This window comes from Stylophora pistillata, chromosome 7, assembly GCF_964205215.1.
Source record: "Stylophora pistillata chromosome 7, jaStyPist1.2, whole genome shotgun sequence".
Classification (NCBI taxonomy): domain Eukaryota; kingdom Metazoa; phylum Cnidaria; class Anthozoa; order Scleractinia; family Pocilloporidae; genus Stylophora; species Stylophora pistillata.
The window spans coordinates 33,968,217-33,982,186 of NC_142525.1; the positions used below are offsets into that span (position 1 = coordinate 33,968,217).

General features: G+C 38.5%; 1 protein-coding gene across 1 annotated transcript; it reads left to right on the top strand.

Moving 5' to 3' along the window:
• Positions 1–5,257: 5,257 nt before the first annotated feature.
• LOC148727560 (uncharacterized) lies at positions 5,258–13,932 on the top strand. Its single transcript, XM_088726254.1, has 4 exons — positions 5,258–5,625; positions 8,826–9,395; positions 10,283–10,546; positions 10,927–13,932. Exons 1-4 carry the CDS (start codon positions 5,331–5,333, stop codon positions 11,805–11,807), a joined length of 2,010 nt encoding a protein of 669 aa, XP_088582380.1. The 5' UTR covers positions 5,258–5,330; the 3' UTR covers positions 11,808–13,932.
• The last annotated feature ends 38 nt before the right edge of the window (positions 13,933–13,970 follow it).

Genomic DNA, 13,970 nt, shown 5'->3' on the forward strand with positions numbered 1-13,970 from the left:
AAAATCATCGTGCCCTGTAATACAGCTGATTCGATGCTGTTAAAAATTAGCTTTTCAGTGCGAAAGGCTTCTTTTGTCGTAATCTTGACCTAAACACCACAGGAGAGAAAACGTCTAAGGCCTAGTTTATGCGTCGCGCTACAGTCGAATTTAATTCAAGGTCCCTCAAGCAATTAAATTCGACGATAGCGCGACTTCTAAAACGAATTAAATTCGTTTGGTAAATTAAATTCGTCCTTGACGCTTTATCAGTCTTGGTAAGATGGATAAAATATCGATAACGCGTCTTCAGTTTTAACGCCGCACTAGCTTCGCGTCGAATGAAATGCATACATTTTCTCAATGTATTTCAATTTATTTTGGCGAGCTCGCAGCGACCCCTGGCGCGTTCAAGATGCTGCTTCTTTAAATTCGATCGTGTTGATTTCGACGCATAAAACCACGCCACGACTTATGTCGATGGAACAACGAATTTAATGGAATTAAATTCGTCTGAATTAAATTCGACTGTAGCGCGACGTATACATATCAAACTGTTTCCCCACTGCAATGGACATTTGCTTTTGTCGGTTCCAGCCTGGCGCGGCCGCTAACCCAGATGCCCTTCTGAGCAAATTTTCAAAATGGCGGACAAGCTAAAGAGAGAGATAAGAGAACCAAAGCGATTCTGCAACGAATACTCAGCATACACCCCTGTTAAAAAGGTCATTTCATAGAGAAAAGATACAAAATTGTATGATGTTGAAGTCACGGAGGTTGACAAACCCAGCAAGAGACTGAAAACTCACTACATTGGCTACAGTACACGCTTCGATTAGTGGAGACCCTTCGGGGACGGTGAACCATCTGAATATTTTCCGTTCGTTCGTAAAGAAAGCCTGTTTATTCCATCGAAAACATCCCTTGAGGATAGAACACAATCATTTTACTTCCAACTGTTTCGTGAAATAAAGAAAAGGCTTTGGTCTGGAAGGCGAGAGGACCCTGATATAAACATAGACCTCAACGTTGACCAGGATGTTTTTATGGAAGGTCTTGGTTGTGTTTTGCCCGGTATTGTTCATAGAGGGAAGATGGTTTACCGATTGCAGTCAAATAGGCTGCTTGATTCATATCTTGGGCTGAAGTGAGACGAAAGAATTTTAAATCCAGCTGGAGATTTTGCCTATGTAATTCCAGGAACTGTCAAATACTGGCTGGGGCAAAGAAGTCCAATCACAGAATACAAAATCATTGGGGAGCACTTCATTAAATCAGAAGTTGAAAACGGTTACTATATTAATTTTCAGTTTTTAAGAGGTGATGGTAACAGGAACAACTACCATGCAAACAGATGAAATAACAATCATTCAATCACTGAAATAACAATCAACCAAAAATATGGAAATGACAATTTGTAATGAGTTTATGAGAAATGAAAGGTGATCTTATCGTGACTAACATTACCAAACTGAGGGAAGACTAGAGTCAGTAAATCCTCAAGCACTAAATGTTTTGTTTTGTAACGTACTGGCATTAATTTAATTCTGGTTAATTTAAGGTTGACATCTCGGCTTCCATTTGCCACTTTCCTTTACAAGATGTGCACAGTACACAGGAGCTGCACAATGTTTGCAAGGTGATGTGCAGGTCTTGATGTTGTGGCCTTCGTTAAAACAGTTACTGCATTCATAAGTGTTCCTAACTCTTTCATATCCTGCTGCTTCTAGGAACTGAATCCTGTTTTTCTTCAGAAACAGTTGCTGGAGGGCATCAACTCCTTTGTGATTTGTAGATCTGAAAAAATCTTTGGAAGCTCTATCGTTGTATTTTTCCAAGCCTTGTTGTGTGTAATATGCAATGGTGTGATAAAGTGACAGGAACTCAGGGACATGGCAATGAAGTGCGTGCATGTAGGGAGTGACATCTTTTGCTTGGTACACGTTGAGAAAGAGTTCAAACCATGCTTTGATATCTCCTTGCAATTCAAGAATACTATCCTCAGATGTAAAATCTAGTTTTAAATCACCAATTATGTCCATAAATTTTTTCCAGATCACTTGTACATCTTTGTTTTTGCTGCATTGAGGAAGAAGCATAGGAATATTTATGTGCTGAAAGAGTTTCAGTTTTTCTGGTCCCGTAAGATCTCTATATTCCAGCTTTTTACTGTCCTTGTTGATTCTAAAGTTAAAAGAGATCCCAATACTTTTGATTAATTCTTCGTAACCTGCCATGTGTTTATACTTTTCCCTTGGGAATCCATCAGAGAAGGTGGTTTTTTTTTCAATAGCATCACTTCTTCTCAATTCTCTTATGAGCAAGTCAATTAAAACATCTGAAATCCTGAGAAAGAGGTGCAATGTGTCTATGATGACATGATCCATGGGTATAAAATCAAATAAAGGTTTTCCTTTACAGTTGAATTTTTTTGCAGTGGAGAACTTTGCTATTTCCTCAATGGTTCTAGCACCAAATGTGGGGTCATTAATTGACCACTTTTTACTTGTATCCCACCGTTGCTGCCTGGGACACTTGCACCACACACAAGCATAATCTTCATTTGCCCTGCCCAGACCACAGACCAGTCCTAAAAATTTCCAGTCCCCACCTAAAAAGTACTCAAGTTTATAGGTGCTGTTATTTACACTTATTTCATGTAAGTTTGACATTTCCATTCGAAGGTCTGCTAGGCTATCTCTTAGATTATCATATGTCTCTGTAGTTTTTATAACTGCAAGTACATAATTCCCTTTCTCACCCATTGCCACCTCCTTTTCATTCAGAATGGTAAAGGTGAAGTTCACAACTGTAAGCCTCTTTCCAATATTCGTTCCATCACCACTAAGCTTGATCTTGATGGTTTGTCCAGCTTTGATTTCTCCATTTTTCTGAAGCCTTACAATATGCTCTTGTAAGGTTTCTGCAAATCCTAACTGAACACCCTCAGCAAATCCTAACCATAGTTAATAGAGGGGACTGGGTCCTAACTGAACACCCTCAGCAAATCCTAACCATAGTTAATACAGGGGGCTGGGTCCTAACCGAACACCCTCAGCATCCCCTGGAGTTGGTCTCAAGGCCCATTTGCTGTTAAGTTCATTGATTCGCTTCTTTATGGAATATGAATTTGGGACACCACTGGCTTTCGTGGCAATTTCATGCCAGGCCTCATTTGAAATATTGAATTTATCTTTCAGATAGAGCCACATATTGATATTGTCAAGGTCATGATTAGTAAGTTCCTTAGGATCAGTCTCTGTGAATTCCAGTTCTCCCTCTCCAACAAGATTGAAAGTTTCATACTGATAAGTATCAGTGTTAAAGACTTCAACTTTGGTGGCAACAAAATTGTATAGTCCAAGAAAGGACAGTGTAGTTTGGCACTCCTCCTTCAGCTGGTTTTTTACTTTCTTCTGATGGTGGTTGGAATACTCATCAAACCTTTTTTTGGCAGGGCCTCTACCTTTTTTACCATTTTTACCATTTTTAATCACCTTTTTCACTATTTGCTTAAATTTTTTCCTGTAGAAGGCCCCTTTCTTCTCAGCTGTCTCGAGAGCTTCCCGCGCTTTTTGATCAATGCGCAATCGCTTAGCTTTCTCCTGTACTAGCGATTCTTCTAAAGCTCTTTTCTCTCCCCTTAACCGGTTGTTCTCATTTTTAAGCTGATGCAAATCAACCTCATTATAATACACCTTAAATTGATACCGAGGACCCGTTTCCAGCTTGTTAAGAAGTGCATTCAATTGCCTTCCGCCACATTTGCTAGCTCTCTTGACTGCTTTTTGGAGACTGAATATTTTCTTTCTGAAGACCTCTAGAATTCGGTTATTGAACATTATACCTCGTATACCTGATCGTTCAAATACTTTGCTTATAACAGCAGAGAGGACCGACTCATGGTTTTCTTTGTCATCTTCTATACATTCCTTCGAAATCGTGTAGATTAGTAGGCTGCAACAAAAATTTATTGGACGACGTTTAGGGTAAAAACAGCAGTCTAACCTGAAAAAAATGTATTTATTCCGACTCTTTCGGAAAATAACTTTACAATTCTTACTTGTTTATCTCGTAAGTAAACGATGGTAAATTAATACCCGAAGCGCTTTCCGAGCTACCCGATTCTTCTCCCACTGCTTTCACGCTTATAAAACAGGAAACGAGCAGAAGGAGGAAGGTGTGGCTGTTTTGACTAGCCATTTGACGAGGTTCAATCTGCTCCTTGTTCGACAATTTACATATCAAAACAAAGGAAATTTGTTCCTGTCTTTGATTTTGGCGGTACATTTTTAATTTTCGCTTGCGTAAGAGAGAAATCGCCCAAGACTCCTTGCTCGGTCTTGTTTTGACCACGAACGCCTTCTTAATTTTGAAGGACCCGCTCGGGAAAAGGTGAAAATGACGAGGGAAAAACTTTACTTTGTAGTACGAAAATACACCAAAAGGAAAGCCATGATATTATAGTTCAATATTTCGGTGGTACATTGTTAACTTTATATACAGAGAGTCGGCAAGATGATATAACATCCAAAAATCGTACTCAATTTGAGTGGGCCGATGAAGTGGGCGTGGTCACGAAATTCAGTAAGAGACTATTTGTACCCCTTGAGTTTGATATGACTAGGCCTTAGTCAGTCTCCTCCGGCCTCCGTTTGATGCACACGGTTCACCTTTGTACGGCTGAACCGTACTCGCAACTTCCATTTCTTCTCTCTCACTGAGTATGATGTATCACAACTCTCAGAAGAGCTTGCTTCTGTTGATCTAATTGACTATTCTAGAGTATTTAAACGCTGGCGAAATCATTACAAAATTCCGATAGATGTGAGATTTGGAAGGGTCACCTCAGAGTTTTCTGCGTCATCACCATCTACAGATCCACTGGAAGACAAAGTAAGAGCACTTTTGGGCCCGAGTTTTAACTATTCATTTTTTCAATTTTTCTTTTTTTGGAAAAGGTTTCTACAAATGATAAGCCTGATAAGTGCGCAAAAAAAAAAAAAAAAAAAAAAAGAAAAAGAAATCGCTTCATAGGCATTAGAGGAAACCTCTGGCTTTTGGGACATATACTCAGTCATTAAACCCTTAGGAATACATTTTCTTCTTCTACTTCCTTATGAATGCAGGCACGTTTCGTGGGTCGCAACCTCTCCTTCGTTGTTTTGAACCAGCTTCTTTCTCCTGTACGCGAAAAATGACAAGAGAGAGGCCCTGGGAACGATTTTAGACCATAATATGCTTTTTATAAAGAGCTTCTCGGAAATAGTCTACGACGTTCGTCTCCACCAAATGATAGATGCTCAAAAACAAAAAGATTGCGTTCCAGGTTTTAAGAGCAAGCGAACGGAATGATGGCAGAGCCGCTAAAGATTCATCTTTTCAATTGTGATAGTAGTTACGACTTAAACGTGGTCGAGGACTTATTGATATCGGCGAAATCGAAACTCGGCTTGGAATTCTCGGTAGAGAAGCATATATTTACTTTGCTTCAAGTACCTGAGCTGAGCACCAAAATTATTCCCGAGATGCAGATGGATTTTGCAATGTTCGTGGTGCATGCACACGAATCTGGTTTGTTTATCAACCACAGGGACTTGGAACAAGGCTACACAAAGGTATACAGGGCTTTGTTGGAGGCAACAGGTAATTCAGTGGTAATAATTGGTTTCTTGTCTCTTCATTGTAATTGTTGACCCGAACGTATCTATGCCGATCTGAATTGAAATTTAACTGGAAGCGTCAAGATAAATATTATTTGTATCTAAGTACAAGTATCGAACGTTTAAACTTACTCGTTTTATATTTCTGACAGAACGAACGCACATTGAAAGCGGAGACAATCTGAACCGTTTCCGAGAAAATGTTTTTTTTTTCTTTTCCTCTTTCGACCAAAATGTTATTTGCTGACTTACCATGAGATAAACTGGATCAGAAAAGTTAAATAATTTATGAAATGGTTGCAAAAACTCCATCCTTAGAGATGGATATGGCCTTTTTCGTGGTTCATGCGCATGAATCTCGACTCTCGATCAACGAAGACAACGCTGGAATTGGTTACGCCAAGATGTACAGAGCTTTACTTCAAGCAACGGATGAGGAGCGGAAGTATTTTTACTGGGTAGATGAACCTTCTGTTAATGTTTTTCTATCTCATAGATTCAATCATGCCCAACAATGTCTTTTTTCTGGTAAACAGATTATTCTTCAGGGAAGGCAGTGATAATTTGATGAACATGATCGAGATTTGTCGTATATTTCCTCCAACAAAGTCCTCACAGACATAGAATTGAAAGCGAAAGCAACTTAGCATATATTTAAACTGATATCTTCTGCTCAATCAAAGTAGACGAATGTTCCTTTTGAGTAAAGTCCACAACGTGGCAACTACCGCGAATTGTCCATTTATGTATTATCATTATTATAACTTTCGATGATTGCGAGATCTGTTGTTAGGTTTACTTATTTTATTTTTCAAATGTGCTTCGTAGAATACAAATAACGCGCGAGACGAGTACAAATATCACACAATATTTGTACTCCAGAAATATCCGCGAAATTCGGTCCCACTGAAATAACAATTTGGCGTGGTGGATAGTAAATCTCTCGAGTGCCCTTGAGATCAAAATTTTCGTTCACCATTTTTTCCATTTTCGTGTTCAGTGTGTCTCCTTCACCTACTCTGCCAAATTACAGTTTAGACCGAGCACCAGAAATATATTTTTTCGGACCGTTAAATTCACGATTTCGCGTCCGCCATTATTTGATCATGTTCCGGAAGTAGATGGCAGGACTCTGAGGAAGTGACGTCAAAGGCACAACGCGAAATCTCACATGGCAAAATGTCAAGCAAACATAACAGTGCTTTACTCTATTCTTACAAAAACTAAACAATAATGACTGGGCACCGATACGTAATTCGAAGCTGAAGTAATCGTGCAGACCATGCTGCAGGTATTTCTCTGCATCAGAGCCTTGCAAGTAGATCCGAGCGGGAAAAACGGATGCGATTTGTGCGACCTCGCCGAGTAAACTTCAATCCTACAGAAATATTTGTGATCTACTCCCAAGACTTCTCGGAGGACTGTTTCGAGAGATCTGTGTACTTTGAAGGATCTAGGCGAAGAATTCTGTCGGGTTCAGCGCCTACCGTTCAAGAAGAGAAGGGTCAAGAAAAACCCTCCTCAGTGCGATCTCGACGCCGGAAAGCGAAGTCAACGAACCTCCACGGATTTTGTCACCTTTACATATGAGCTGATCAATATCCACCTTTAACAACTCTCTGGCAAAATACCTTACACAAAGGAAAGTACTCGGTGAACATTGTAAATAAAAATGATAAAATAGTGGAATTGAGGATTGATTTTCTGACCTCAAAGAGCTCACTTTTATACAAAAGCGATGAAAAATATAATTGTGTGCTCTGATTCTAAAAAAAGCTGGCTTTAATAACATCGCTCCAGAAAAACAGTGTGGTTGACTCGAAAGCTTATTTTGTGGCTTTTAAGACTTAAATGTTTATTATTTTCTAAGCAGAGTATTCTATAGCTTTTTTATTCTTCATTTTGAATTTCAGAAGGTCTAACTTGATCGGATAGGAACGGAAAATCCGACTTGAAAATTTTATCTTTAAAAACTGAGTGATTTCTCTAACAACAAAGGAAGTTTGGGGACAAAATTCTGCTAAGGCAGGGGAGGTTAGAGTTAAATGTTAAAGGTGATTCCTCAGAAAAATTTATCGTACAAATGCTTTTTAACATTTCCTTAAATGTTCCCTACTAATGTCCTTTTCAAAAAATCATGACGATAAAAAGGAAAGGTCACCGTGCCTGTTTAGAGATAGGAGGGGTCAGTTTTACCTCATTTTAGAGGTTCACGGTACATTTTGTGGTGACTGCAAGCCAGTTTGATATGTAATTTATATAACAATTTCGCAATTTTGAACGAAATCGACACAAACGTTCCTCGAGTTGTTACTTTCAAGATCATAATTTGCCGGCATCACTGAGTAATGGGCTTCGTGAGCACTTTTAGCTACACCTTTTTCTCCCTTTCGATGAATATTTTTTAATTTCTCAAATTTAAAGGAAATAGTTGTACACCACACTTATGCAATAAAAACTATAGGTCACTGCGCTCGTTCACGAGCTTAAGGTTATCATGCCTTTTCAACTGGTCCATTGATCGAAAAACAATACCGTGTAAGGTAAACATTGGTCGAGACACCATTTCAAGTATGACGTCACAAACGATTTTCAATATGGCGGGCAAGTTTATATTCGTTGCCTTTTGCGAAATTAGAATTTTCGACGATTTGGATGGTTTGATTACTGAGTATTGAGATATTTAAGATCCCGACAGTATCAAAGAGTCTTTTTTTAGCTGTTTGAATGAGAATGAATTGTCCATAAGTTTCATATTTCGAATGAAAACATAATGCTGAGTGGCTGAATTGTTGGCAGAAAATATTCGATTGGTTGTGCTTTTTTCGGAGCTTTTGGAGTGAATCAAGAATTTCTTGATACCAAAATAGGACGTTTGACAAGTAGTGTTTTATACTTCACGTGTGCGAATTTTTAAAGGTTCAGTTTGTATGGTTCTTCTCATCATTCCCTTGATTAATCTCTATTGAGCTCACGGCGCCGTACGTCTTTTCCAAGCCCTGGTTATACCGTAGCTTACTGCCCCCTTAGATTTTATTCTGAAGCATAGAGGGATTTTTTCCAACGTTTTTCAGTAAAGGCACCTTCTGGATCGTGCGGGTCATTTAACAATGCATGTTATTTTAAGTAATAATACTCATAAGACCCTGAGGCTACGTACATTTGAATCTGCTTTGTCCACAGGAGGAGACGTCATCATCGTTATCGGGGGAGATGATAACTACAGGGGAAACGAAGAAGAGAATCAAGAGGTTATTTCACGTTGGGCGAAGAGGAAAGTTTCCTCGCAATTCAGCGAAGATTATCTTGATGGCAGAAGGAGCTTCATCTTTTCTTGGAACAAACAACATCGAGCGATTCACGAACAAGCTCTGCTGCATCACTTTGATCCATTTAAGAAAGGACAAAAGTTTGAAAATAATCCACCTCAGCGAAAGGAACAACGAAAGACAGAAACGCCACCACAAGCAAGATCGAAAAAATTAACACCGGCTCCCTTATGTAGAAGTTATTCCTCGCCAGTTGAACAGCAGTCTAAAGCAAAGATGCCAACGAAACAAGAAAGTTTTCTGTATCCCTATGAAGCTGCAACTGGACCAAGGAATGATAAAGAAGAGCACACTTCTGTACACCCTCTCGATAGTACAACTAGGAGCAGCAGTATCTCGAGCGATGGGGAAAACACAGCAATTAGCAGTGATCCAGGAGCCAGATCCAAGGAGATAATCCCTCCACTAATTGGAGAAACCAAAGGTTAGAATATAGTCTAAAAAACAGATTTAAAGGAGAATAGTAAGACCCCTTCTCCAGTTACCTGAGAGATGATAGATATAAAATATTAAATACAGTTCCTTATTAACTCTTGTTTTGCTTAGTGCTAATTCATACCGAAATGGTAATTTTTTTTGCTCACTTGTAGTCTCCAGTGAGAGTAAATAAATATTTGATACCGGTTAGTATGAGGTGGGTGCAAAACTAATGCTAAACCTATAATATCTCTGTTGCTGTTGGCTAAAAAGGGAGCTTTTAGATCTTACTTGCTGAGATTAATTGGCCATGTGTTCTCAACTTAACAAATGTATTCCATGTAGCTGTTCTTCTGTACAGTAATAGATGATTTATGACGCCAAAATGTGGTCATAACAAAAAGTAATTAGACAACCGTGCACACAGTTGAAACTGAAAAGCATGCTCCGGAAATCATGTAATTTTCATCTTTATCATTTAAGAATTATTTACGAACTTATAACTCTGACCGTGATTTTAGATTCCAAATATAACCTACCCTATCAAAAGTTGTCTTCAAATGTGCTTAAAATATGATCATAGACGCTGCGATTTTTTTTTATCTCGCTTGGCAAACCTGGCCAACTATACTTTGTCGCGACCAGGTCTCAAATGCCTTCTTTCTATCTCTTGAATATCTCTTTGAATAGTAACGAAATTATTGTCGAAAATGATGATTTTTTTTTTTTGGAGTTTGGTGTGTACAGCCAGGTACCAAAACTAAGTCGGTCGAATTTTTTAGCGCTTTTTAAGCGATTTTCTGAAGGTAAAAATAACTCATGGGAATCTCAACCTGCGTATTTCTCCTTTAATGAATATTTTAAGTGTACGGCCATCTGTGTTTCACTCTTTAGAATTGGCGATTCTTGGCTGTAACGTGTCACATGGGTCCTCGGAGGATGTGAAAAAAGTTTTTGAAAAACTTCTTCCCAGGCTTCACTCGTTAGAGTATCCTTTGACTGATAACCCTCCAATCACCAAAGTTAAAGAATATTTGAGGGATTATCGCTTCAGATTCTGTGTGTTGGTGGTGGACGGTGATACAGTAGGGGATGGTCGTGACAATCAGAGATCAGAGGAATTACAAAGACTTGTAAGACTTGCGGTGGATAAAGTCGGTAAGTTATTTTTTACCTTAAGTCGGTAATTGGAATGAATTAATCAAAAATGACAATCATTCTTACCACCATTTCTCCGCTTCACCATATTTTTGTATCGCTGAATATTTTCGATGAATTCATTCACAAACGCCGTCGGACAAAAATAATCTTACCTCTGAATGCCTGAGTGGAGAAATCATTGTCTAAGGGAGGGAAGGTAGGTCTAGAAAAGCGAGGAATCATGATCCTTTACTACTGTAGGATTAATGCTTTGTTAGCACACAGACTTCCTGTCGCAATGGAAGAATGGAGTGGATTGATTTTTTAAACTAAGATGCAATCAAACCTAACTGAATGTCGTACATATTTATCATATCTTCTCTTTCTTTTTTTATTAGATGAAAAAGTCGTTATCTTTGTTTGCAATCGACAATCAAGAACGGGCGGAGTGACATGTGAGGATTTCACTGAGCGAGTCAGTAGAATAGAAAAGACGTTTGTTGTACAGTTAAATAACGGAAAGCTAAGCCTGGAACTGAATGAGATCGTCAAATTCTTGAGGGAGAAGAGATCTTCTACGCCAATTTCAAAAGGTCTTCAAGAACTGCATGGAAACTTTGACTCAAACTTCACAGATTCTTTAGGATACTGTCCTCAATGCAGCTCCTCAGAAGGGAAATGCATTCTTTGGAAAGATGCTCAGAACACCCAGCAGCTTGTGCTGACCACGCAGTATGGAGTAAAAGTCCCTGCTGTTGTGTTACTGAGAACTATCGCTCGCCACGGAAAGATATCTAAACGGCTTGGTGACCTTCAAATATGGGACCCTGAATTAAATGTTCCAGATGAATTCGAGGAGAAACTGTTAGTGAACCACTCGAACACCCCTGAGATTGGAGTGATAATCGTTAAGTCCAGCGATGGGACTCTTCAGCGTTTCACTGATCCAGATATAAAAGAATTCCCCATGGAGGAGGATGTAACCAGGCTATCTCCCAATGAAAAACTCGTTATGAAAACTTGCGTCCGTAACGGAGAGGTATCTTTTTACCAGGAAGATGTACAATTTAAGTATGGAAATCTGTCTATTCCTCAATACATTCTCGATGATCTAAAGAAGATTAAGGCTCAAGGTGACTTGTTTGTCACTTTAGATGACTCACACAAATTTCATTGTATTGTGAAAAAAGGAAAAATGGATCAAGCGGCTAGTCTTCGTAACAGTGCAACGGATAAAGCAAGGAGAGCGGCTCATTTTTTGTGGCCAAGCAGATTTTAAAGGACTGAGAAAAATGAACTTTCTATTCAGTTAGGTAGAACTAAAGTCATGTGGCTCCTTCCGAATGAGTAACAGCCAGCGCCTATGTCCTTAGGAAGAGAGAGTTCCCTATACCCTTTTGTAAAACTCAGTCACATAAAAGTATTTGACTTTTTCACGCTTCACGAATATCATCCAAAACTCTTTCACGTTTAAGCAAAATTCATGAAAATCACGTTGAATTACTATTTTACTTTTCTAGTCTTGACCCAGTCTTACGCTTCAAAAGATAATGTCATGTCTCATCTTGGTTGTTCAAGAACCGGTAGTGGTCTGTTTTGCGAGTTTTGTCGATCCACATGAAGTCCATCTCCTGTCAACAGCTAACCACAGCCGTTCGAGAACAATACGTACATTTTAAAAACATTATAATAGTCGGAATCTCATCACACAAAACAAAATGGTTCACAAATCACGTTTAATTCAGCCTTAATTCACGGGTCACATTTGAATAAGATATTTCGTTCATGTGGACATAAAAAGACCTTACCGTCTTTAATCATGATTCACGAATAAATAAAAAATTCAAACCACAATTCACGAGAAAGCAGACTACCCAATCACGCTTCACATAAAAAAGTATAGGGGACCTTCTAAAAATTATATTAACGGCTTCAGGAATTTAAACTGACATACATTGAAAAACCGCGTACAAGAATCCAGCCTTTTAAAGATCAAGAGTCAGCTTACATGTCTGACATAAGTTTTACTTAATTACCAAAAAGTAAATTACTAATAATTACGTATCTGTCAATATGCACTGATTTCTTAGTACAAACATTGCTATGCTTTAAGTACAGAAAGCAATGGGAGAGAGAAAGGGGAAAAAAACTGCCGTTTTTTCCCTTACCTCCTGCCCCTTGCCACTCGCCTTTTCACTCGTCCTAGATTTTCCACTTGTGCGATATGGCGATCGAATATTCGCCGCTCTGAATCACGCGCTACCACCTCCAAGCAGGCTACGGGTTAGAAGTAGGAGTCTTTACGTAGGTTATTTTCACATTTTATTATTATTATTAATAATGTTTGAACACATTTCAGTTCGGCAAGCAGAGTTCTCTTTTTAATGGCCTAATGTATCCGTTTCTTAGTTTTGAAATTCTTTCCGTCACTGAAACAGTTAGAATATTTAAGTAGGAATCGCTTAGTTTCATAGAGAGTTTTTTCCGCTCTTTGGTGTCCTTATTCAAATATTTTACATTTAGAGAACAGTAGAACCACATGCTCGAAAGTACTTAATGAAGTACATTGTAAAACCTTTTCGATCACATCCCGCCCGCGACTGCATTCTGCGATTGAACTTTTGAATACGCTACTCTTCATGTCGCTAACGAGCATGTATTAGAATAGTTTCTGTGGAATCAAATGCTGTCTTATCCTTAACGCCGCCACACACCTTTGATTGGAATGAAAGTCATTAAGCATAGTGATGGCTCAATTGAATGTTACATTGATCCAAATCTGAAAAAAGTTTCATTGGACGGGGATATACAGCTTGCTGCTAATGAAAAAGTAGTCTTGAAAACTCGTATTTGCAACGGAGAAGTGTCGTTTGAAGACGTTGATGTACAGCGGTTTAAGTATGGAAACGTGTGTATCCCTCAACACATCGATGGTTTTAGAACAGGAGATAATAATTAAGCCTAATGGTGACCTGTACATCATTTCAAATGACTCAGACAATTTTCGATGTGTAGTAAAAAGTGGAATTGATGTTAAGAAAGTAATAAGAATAGCGTTGGAAGATCTTTCCTGTTTAATTCCCTATAGGACCCCGTTGCCAAATCATTAGTGAACTTGGATGAAATAAATGCTCTTTTGGCTTTTTAAGGCAAAAAAAAGTCAGTTTGTCGCCTTACAGAAAACGCCCATACGCCTCAAGAAATAACTGTAGCTTCAGCAATCAATCTGTCTTATTCTTTGTAAGGTTTACATTTTATTTGAAAAAACGTAACGGTAACTATGATGATAATATACCAACGAAACATTATGTAATTAATTTTTCGTTAATTTTCCTTTTGAAATGCTTATCGAAATTAATAATTATCAGATGTGATCTCGAAAAATTACAATACTGAGGTATTTAGCTTTGTCCATATTATTATACTGCCGAACTTGAACAGA

Bases quoted from the DNA above. Each gene is read 5' to 3' on its own strand.
- LOC148727560 (XM_088726254.1), top strand. From the start codon at position 5,331: ATGATGGCAGAGCCGCTAAAGATTCATCTTTTCAATTGTGATAGTAGT. The intron at 5,626-8,825 runs GTAATTCAGTGG...CTTTGTCCACAG, and splicing joins GGCTTTGTTGGAGGCAACAG to GAGGAGACGTCATCATCGTT. The intron at 9,396-10,282 runs GTTAGAATATAG...TTCACTCTTTAG, and splicing joins ACTAATTGGAGAAACCAAAG to AATTGGCGATTCTTGGCTGT.